This window comes from Poromitra crassiceps (assembly GCF_964638095.1).
Source record: "Poromitra crassiceps genome assembly, chromosome: 23".
Lineage (NCBI taxonomy): Eukaryota > Metazoa > Chordata > Actinopteri > Beryciformes > Melamphaidae > Poromitra > Poromitra crassiceps.
This window is the reverse complement of record NC_139639.1, coordinates 14371218-14380487: the sequence shown is the minus strand read 5'-3', so window position 1 is coordinate 14380487 and position 9270 is coordinate 14371218. Positions and strand designations below refer to the sequence as shown.

At 41.8% G+C, this 9270-nt stretch overlaps 1 protein-coding gene across 3 annotated transcripts; it reads left to right on the top strand.

Annotated features, from left to right (window-relative positions):
• The first annotated feature begins 1117 nt into the window (after positions 1-1117).
• LOC310797046 (uncharacterized protein) lies at positions 1118-8583 on the top strand. Of its 3 annotated transcripts, none has more exons than XM_083659323.1 (7): positions 1118-1162; positions 2617-2745; positions 3763-3823; positions 3971-3997; positions 5927-6064; positions 6656-6795; positions 8062-8583. In XM_083659323.1, the coding sequence occupies exons 3-7, from the start codon at positions 3772-3774 to the stop codon at positions 8290-8292; spliced, it is 588 nt and encodes a 195-aa protein (XP_083515449.1). In that variant the 5' UTR covers positions 1118-1162; positions 2617-2745; positions 3763-3771; the 3' UTR covers positions 8293-8583. The 3 variants fall into 3 exon arrangements, with proteins under 3 accessions (XP_083515449.1, XP_083515447.1, XP_083515448.1); XM_083659321.1 differs by having other exon boundaries at positions 3763-3838; XM_083659322.1 differs by lacking the exon at positions 1118-1162 and adding an exon at positions 1364-1470 and having other exon boundaries at positions 3763-3838.
• Positions 8584-9270: the final 687 nt, after the last annotated feature.

Sequence of the window (9270 nt, the reverse complement as noted above, 5' to 3'; positions counted from 1 at the left end):
ATGCGGCATCCCCGCCTCCAAAACCACCCATATCCCTCTAGCCACTAATCCTACCCACCCCTCAAATCCCAACTCTCTAGAACCTTCATATCCCTATGGCCCCTTTTCCCTCATCCCCCTTGCGCCCCCCCCCAAACACCACCCACATCCCCATAGTTACCATTGAATCCCAACTCTCTAGCACCTTCCTATCCCTCACTAAACATCCATGAGTGACTGACTGACTGACTGACTGACTGACTGACTGACTGACTGACCTGACGTTTCCATCTTATGACCCCAGCGGGACCGCTGGTCCAGCGCCGTGGTAAAAAGAGAAGGGTCTGTCTGCAGACCTCAAGAGAGAGGCATACCTGGGCATATCTTGTACCTTGTTTTGTCCTGCTTGGTATGTGGATGGTCATTGGAGTGAAGGGGCTCTAGCTTGGACTGACACTGCGATGTGTGTGTGTGTGTGTGTGTGTGTGTGTGTGTGTGTGTGTGTGTGTGTGTGTGTGTGTGTGTGTGCGCGTGTGCGCGTGCGTGCGTGCGTGCGTGCGTGTGTGTGTGTGTGTGTGTGTGTGTGTGTGTGTGTGTGTGTGTGTGTGTGTGTGTGTGTGTGCGCACGCGCGTGTGAGAGAGAGAGAGAGAGAGAGAGAGAGAGAGAGAGAGTGAGTGAGTGAGCCAGCGAGCGAGTAGAACCTTCTCCGGCCACAGCTATGCCACTGGGATCGGGCTCAAACTTTCAGGAAGTGTAAAGTGTGATTTTTTAATTAGGTAATTGCCCTAATTACCTAATGATGTGATGTCACTTGAGCGATGATGTCATCAATGATGATGTCATCAGTGATGTAATCCTTCCTGGCTGCAAGCAGACTGGGTGGGTCTCCCAGGGGGGGGTCTAACTCCCACGGGGGTGGTCTTAGTGGTGAGAAGTTTGTTTGTTTGTTTTTGTTTTGTCTATTCATTCGTACGTACATGATTGCTTAGGATGCTTTGTTATGTAGGCTACATGTTTTTATTTCTATGTGTGGGATGTCTTGCTTGATATGTGCATATGTGTTCGGGGGGGGGAAGTGATTGCCCTTGAGTGGGTGTATCTTGAAGTTTTGCAAGTGGCTTTACTGCAGACCGATATATCGGTGCTCTTGTAGAGGAAGCTGGCTTGTTGACCGGAGTGGAGGTAGGAAGACGCGTTCAAATATAATTTACAGCTTTGATGTGGAACTATGATTACTAATGAGGAGGAAACACACGAGAAGGCAGCAGACGGGCAGTCAACTTTTTGAGCAATTTATGTTTGCAGTTCCGAAGCGGAAAATTATTTGGGTGGGGTTGGGGGGGTGTTTGGTTCAAAACTTTTTTTAACCAGCTTTACAGAACGAGACATTTGACTTTTAGCTGTGACGTGCATGGTGGTCGGTTGGTCGCAGAAAAGTTTAGCTGTGTTGTAAGTAACTTGTATCCGCGTGACCACATCAGAGACCACAGGTGAGTGAGTAACATTATGTCACGCCTTGGGCTACATTATGTAGCTACATTATCTCAGAGGCGGCCTGTTCAAACCTGTAGTTATTGTGTAACACCAACCATGTATTTATAACATGCTTCTCTTGGGTGATCCATCGTTTGGGGGGGGGGGGGGGGGGGGGTGCAAATGGTGTCAGCTAAATCTAGAGTAATGAACCTTCTGACGTGCTGCCTGAGCCCTTTGTTGAAATGGTTTTTTTTAACTTGTGTTGATTGTATCTCTTGTTTCTTTTTATTCTTGATTGATCTGTATTGTTTATTTGATGTTATGTGTTATTCCTGTTTTTTTAAGACCACATGTTTATCCCTTGGATTTTGTTGTCTTTTATATCCATAATAAAATCAATCAATCAATCAATCAATCAATAGTCAACCAGTTGTAAATGTACATCGGTGGCTAAGTTAAACAGAAAGCAGAATATTAAAACATATTTACTTGATCACAGGAAGTTACACTTCACCTGTAGCATCCTGCTCTGTGGTTTCCTGCTCTTTCCGTGGACAAAATGTGAAAAGTAATGATGAAATGGATAGAAATTTAGAAGACCATTCCTAAAATTACAATATTGTCAACCAGCCAGCTGTATAAAGCCTAAATACAATACAGCTCATCTTTACTCTTAAGTGTTCTGGCCAAACATGTCATTCTCTCTTGTATGAAGATGTCAAACTTACTCCAGTAAAAAAATCTTATGTTTTAGGGTAGGCTACTTGCTGATCAGCAAACGTACGCCTCATAAAACATGATTACAGTCTATTGATTCTGGCAAATTAAGAATCTAGATAATCCACCAAGCAGCAGATCTCTTTTAAAAATCTCTGTTTTATATTATGGCAATAAGGCGGACCTAATATAAAAGCAGAACATTTATTGAAAGAACTGCTGATTGGATTAATGTCGAGTGGACCCTAGTAAAATGTCCTCAGTCATGTTACCAGGTAGGCTATGCATTGCTTGCTAATAAGCAAAGCGGCATTGAACTGGCATGTTTTTTAAATGTAATTTGGTGCAATGATACTGTGGACACTGCTGTAAAGTAGGCCTAATACTTTGAATCTGTGATCTTATTCCAAAATCATTACATCATTGTTACCATTTCTTTACAGGGGAGCTGAAGCTGCAAGGGTGAGCTGCCTGGAAGGTGCATGGAAAGGGCTTACTGCTGAATTCATGTCACTTTTAAATCAAAGGGTACACATACTTTAAACCCAAGTACTCCAATTTAGAATACCTAGGTAAGTGTCAACATGAAAGACCTCTAGTACTCGAGTCATAATGCAACAAAGTTCAATCTCTCATGCACCAAATAAAGTACAAAATAAGCAGCTGAATGACATGATATAATTTATATTTGGGATATAACTTGAAAGTTATGTGTTCAAACAGTGGGACCCCTGTGTCATGTATTTGTAACAGAGTAGCCTATTCTAACCTCAAGGATTCCTTGAGAGGTCCCCAATGAAAATGAGGAATAATATCATTGTATGAATTAGAAATTGTCCCAATCAGAACTATGAAGGTTTCTCTAGCCCTGCTATCCTCACACACTGTTTACACAGTTATTTCAATCAGGAGAGACTAGATACCAGAGAATGAATAAAATAATATTTATTACAATAGTGAATGAATGATGATTTACAGAAAATATGATGAGAATGAGGTATTGTTAATAGTCTTTGGCGCTTAGACACCACAGGGAGATATTGAGATAGAGCTGCATCAGCCATGAGCAGCAGCCAGATATATCCCCCTGTAGAGTCTAGAATGATACTGGTGGTGGTGATGGTGATGCCTCTCCTTCTGAAACTGATGACTCTTCAGACTGAAGAATCTCATGGGTCTGCGGAACTGGGTGGAGAAGGGGAAGTGGAGGGTGCGAGACTGTCAGCAGCAAGGTTGGGAGGCTGAATGGATAGAAACAAGCATATTTAATAGGACAACAGCCATGTGATAGGCTTACGATGAGGGGTGAAAAGCAATGTGATATGCTTACAATGGAGGTGTGTGGGGTGAGAGGTGATGTGACTCTATGCTATTGGATAATAGAGACCAGGCGGCAAACAGCTGATTATTCAATTGAAGCCCAGAAGTTGACAGGCTATTTTGAGCATGTGAGCAGATTTGAAGGGGTGGAGAAAATAAGAAGTGAACTGAGGAAGTGTAAAGTGCAGATTATAGTCTTCCTGACTAATTTAAGTTAGAACTACATATTCTGGGTAAATATTCCATAACGATTTTTTTCTTATAACCAGGTATACCTAATGGCTACCTACAGCTGCCCCATTGTTACATGCTGTGAAATCTCCGAAGGAGGTACATTATATTTCGGTAAAACTGATTAGCTACTTTACTCTTTCTCAACAAGTTCATGGGGTCTTTTCAATAATTTTGTATTTGATTGAAACTAATACAATTATTTGCTCTTGTTTTCCAATGCTCTACTACACTCTCTTAAAAAAGAGGAAAGTAAAGTGGACGACGATACAGGTAATGTAATTTTTGATTCATTTATTTTGTTTTTGTCTTTATCGCTTCATCCTGTGTAATGATAAACAAGTAGTATTGGTATCACTTTATAATAACGTCCAGTAGTAAGTCATTTATAAGCTATTAGTTAATGATGAACCAATGATGTACTAATCATTTACAAAACATTAATATACATTTGTAGATTATTAAGTTGTAAGTCATTCAAAGTTTTTATATTCTAATCTGTCTCTATACACATTTGTTAATCATGAACAAATGATGAGCAAATCATTAGTAAATGAAACTAGAACGACCGCACTGTGGATATATGCCTCCGCTAACAAGTGAGCAGTTGACCTCCATGTCTGTCCAGACTTTGACGTTTGAGCCAGTGGCGTAGGCAGAAATTCAATTATAGGTGGGCCTGGTGGGCCACAGACAATCCATAACATCTAGGAATTTTGCACGCTTTGCGCGCAAAATTTCTGGATGTCATGAAGTCGTCATGCATTAGACTCTGGAGATGATGTGCCCAGCATTTTTAAGCTACAAAACCATTAGCTAGCAAGGCAGCAGCAAGTGGTAGATTGTGGTAGATTTCTGATGCAAACATCACACAGGAAATGAAATGTAATGTTGAATCACACAAATAAACAGAGTAGACAAAGACAGCAAACCACACATAAAAAGAAAAGAAAAGAAAAAAAAAAGGTTTTTGGCTGGGCCAGGGCAAGAAGTGGGCGGGCCTGTGCCTACCCGGGCCCGCCCATAGAAACGCCCCTGGTTTCAGCCAAATGTGGCGAAATCAAGCCGTCAAGGCGTTCCTGAGATACCGCGTCAAAGAGCTTGGAAATGGGGTTAGTCTGTGAGTGAAAATTATTGATTGATTGATTGATCGATTGATTGTTGATCATTATTGTCTGTGTTCAGTGTTGGTGAGTGGCCTTCCCCATCGGAGATATGCTGTGGTTCCAAAACATCATTATAAAACATCATTGGGATGAATCATCCCTGCTTGGTGAGCTTCAAAGGCCTTCAGGCATGTGAGGGAGATAACGTCCAGGTCTGCTTGACCAGAGTGAGAGTTGAGTCCTCCTGGTGAGGTGATGGGACTTTACAGCAGACTCCGGAGGGTGGGGGCCAGCCACTGCTCATTATAAGATATAGATATGAGTCACTGTAGCTTTGGGGCACTTCTTCTAAAACTTCCAATCGAGTGTGACTCTCTGTATACAGACAGACCATTACTTGGAAATAAAACCTCCTTTGTTCATTTCAACGAGCGACTGATTAATTGTTTCAAACTACAAGCATTTTTTGTCATTACACGTCACAGTGACCTTTAACCACCAAAATCTAATCAGTTCATCCTTGAGTCCAAGTGGACGTTTGAGGCAAATTTGATGAAATTTCGTCAAGGCATTCCTGAGATATTGCGTTAACGAGCATGAAACGACCGGTCATGAGGTCACAGTGACCTTGAACTTTGACGTTTGACCACCAAAATCGAATCACTATATCCTTGCGTGCAAGTCGACGTTTGAGCCAAATTGGAAGAAATTACAGGAAGGCGTTCCTGAGATATCGCGTTAACGAACTTGGGAATGGTGTTCGTGAGGTCACAGTGACCTTGAACTTTGACCTATGACCACCAAAATCTAAGCAGTTCATCTTTGAGTCCAGGTCGACGTTTGAGACAAATTTGATGAAATTCCATCAAGGTGTTCCTCAGATATCACGTTAACGAACATCGGACGAACGGACGGACGGACGGACAGACAACCCAAATCCATAATGCCTCCGGCCTGGCTATCGCCGGCGGAGGCATACAAATCATTAACTAATAGCTTATAAATGACTTACTACTGAATGTTATTATAAAGTGTTACCGTAGTATTTGTAGGTGCATGAAATCACTGTGGTTATTATGAAATTTTTCTTTCAAAGATGGAATTGAAACAGACTCTTACCGAAAATCAAGGAGATGCTCAGAAACGCGCATCAAAAGCGGGAACGACTCCCTGGTTCATTGTAATGGACTACTACTGTTTAAAGGCTTACTTAAACAGCAAGAACGTGATTCTGGTAAGATGCACCAATATGCACCAACTGAATTTCATATGTATTTCTACAGTGAGTCGTTGATAATTTGTCTTTATTTTAGGCTTTGTTGGTGAGTGTGTCATTCAGTGCAATGTTGATGATCTGATGACATGAGGTGAACTTGACTCGTTACATCGACTTCACCAAGATAAGAAACTCAATTTCAAAATCAGGTTTCAACCAGTAGAGGGGCAGTCGCTATGCATAAAATAATCAAATAATAATTCAAACATTTTGGCCTAAAATGTGAAGATTTTGACTTGAATCCAAGTGGCGTGAGTACTGATCATGGGGTTGAATCCATGTGGCGTAAGTACTGATTCCGGGGTTGCTAATGGTTGCAGTGAAGAGGTTGAGGCACTGCCCTGAAGGATACCAAATGTACAGAGCTGATTGTGTGCTAGATGAGTCTTTCCTAAGCAGAGTAAGAGCCTATGTGCACTGAGGAGTGCCAATGTAGTAGATTTGACTCATCACATTTTGCTTTTTTAACAACTTATTTTTCTTATCATTGAATGTTTATCTTCTCTTACATGCTACTTTTCCCCTTGCTTGTCTCCATTTCCTTTGTAGACTGCACATTCAATGTCATAACCTACAATTCAAGCGAACAGAGTGATGGGAGAGCAGTCACACTCGTTGTCAAAAAGGTTTGCAGCAAGGAAGTGGTGGTATGCTGCAAAGGGGAGCTTGAAATTAGTGCAGAGACACTGGTGAGTAGCTATAAATAGTCAGTTTTTTCAACAGGGTACTTTTGACCACTTGTAAATGTATGTCTGTTTATGTTCCACTAGAGCAGTGATACTCAACTTGCAGCCCGGGGGCCAGATGCGGCCCGCGACAGGGTGCAGAGTGGCCCCCTGACCATTTTCTAATAATTTCACATTAGTTTTCATCGTGAATTAGAATGTAATTCACAATAAAAACTAAGGTGAAATAAAGTTTGACTTCATACAGAGGAAGACAGTCGATTTCAAGCAGTGCACTCAAAACCTATGAAGAGGTGCACCGGAGGGTGGATATTTTAATCGCCAGCTCAGACATGGCACCGAAATGAGGCAATGACATCTGCGTTGCAATTTGGTCACGGTCCGGTCCAGTCATACAGGAACTGGTGCCATAGTGGAACTGGGACTGGGTTTTGTTAGCCAACCCTAGTTGTCATATACGGGGGATCAGCCGAGCAGCATTTTGGTAAACAAACCGCGTCACTGGGTGGCAATGGCAATGGAACCCTATGGAGCCTGAGTTTGAGCGTCTGACTCTAGCCGGCTAACCGCGTTTACAATTTTAAAACTGCGACAGTTCACACAACTTTAACACGAAGGATAAAAAAAAAAAAAAAAAAACTCAAACCTACTAATGCTACATGTTACTTATTCCTTATCAAACTACTTCCTACAAGCTGCTACTCTAGTCTATCAAAATGTCTTAGCTGTCATTGATTGTGTTGCATAGTTGTTTCCTACTGTTGACAAAATGTGATATTGTACGTCGCTTTGGACAAAAGCGTCTGCTAAATGACGTAATGTAATGTAAATGTAATGAGCCTGAGTTTGAGCGTCTGACGAAAATATGCTATATATCTCTACTGCCTGTAGAGCAGAAAGAACAAGAGAGATAAATATGTGCTGTCCAAGGTGCTAAACCATAGCAGGTACTAGTACAAACCTAAAAGGATTAAATGGAGGCTACTGTCAAATTCCCTTGTCCAAGTAATTTTTTTCATTTATAAAAATGTTGGTAGTTACAGTAGGTTACATTCAAAATGACAAAAAAAAAACTATACAATTTTAAATGTAGTAGTTCAACCACCAAGCTACTACAACATGTGGTTAACCTACCAGTTTCATCATTACATCTAGTGAATTCGACCAATCTCCTCTGTCCCCTTCTGGCTATGTTTCTTTCCCATGGCTGCCATTTTTTGTCCTCTCTCATCCTAGGTTTCCTATGTGTTTTTGGGTTTGTTTTTGTAGACTGTCCCAGCCAACATTGGGGACCGTGGACACAAGGCTTTGTTCATCCTGAAGAATGTCAAAGAATGCGGTGGAACCTTTAGGATTGAATCAACACTCTACCCTCGTCACGTCTTAGGATTAAAGAAGAATGCTACAGATCCTTCTAAGAAAGAACTGGTCTTGTGTCCATACAATGACAACGTAGATGAGCCTGATGAGACTTCCAAGATGAAGTTGGAAATTGATTGATTGATTGATTGACTTTATTTGGTGAATGTCAACAAAGAAACAGGGAACACAAATACAGATACAGACAATCACCGAGGATAAAAACACAATAAAGCCGTAGCATAAAGCATAGGCTTGTTTCCATTGCGGTCCTCTGAACAAACAACATAAAAGGGACAAACACAACACACGAATGGGTATCACCTTCAATACTCAAATTAAGATTTTTAACATTATTAGTAGATTGAATAGCAATAAAGGCACACTTGAATATTATACAATACATAAACATGTGTTGTTAAATGTAAGGAGTTAACAGACACAAAGAACAAGAAAAACGAGGGGGGGGGGAGGGGGGGTTTGCGGGGGGGGGGGGGGTTGCAGCGGGTAGTGGAGGGAGTAGCTCGTCCACAGAACACTAGTGGCTATGCTGGCTAATTGCAGCTCCAGTAGGATGTTTCCGAGGAAAGGAGGGGCCAAGGCCAAGGCCAACATGCAGTGGGGGGATCCGAAACAGTGGTGGATGTTTTGGTTAGCGGAGTGAAAATAACATTCCAATACTTTCCAACACTTCTGCGCCGGATGTTCGAACTTCTCCAAGATCTCGTCCAATTTTCGGTTCACGTCTGCAATCATACCATCCACCTTTAGATTGCGATCCGTAATCGAAATAGTCTGAGTGTTCACAACACGGCTAAACTCGTTAATCATACCCATAATCATAGGTAGTTTGGGGCTCTCAGAATTTTTCCCCATCATCATGGTAATTTTCCGATAGACAACGGCAATGCTCAATCCCATTAGCAAGTGTCCTGCTATCATAAATCCAAATAGATAAATATCTTCGACATCCTCGACGGTCAGAACAGCAAGGCACAGTACCCGCCATTTGAGCCAGGCGTCCATTACGTACCCCGCGGCACTCAGGCTCCCCGGATCCTGCATTCCTCGTGGAGATAATCTTATCAATTGCGTTGAGAGACCAGCTTATTAATTGTG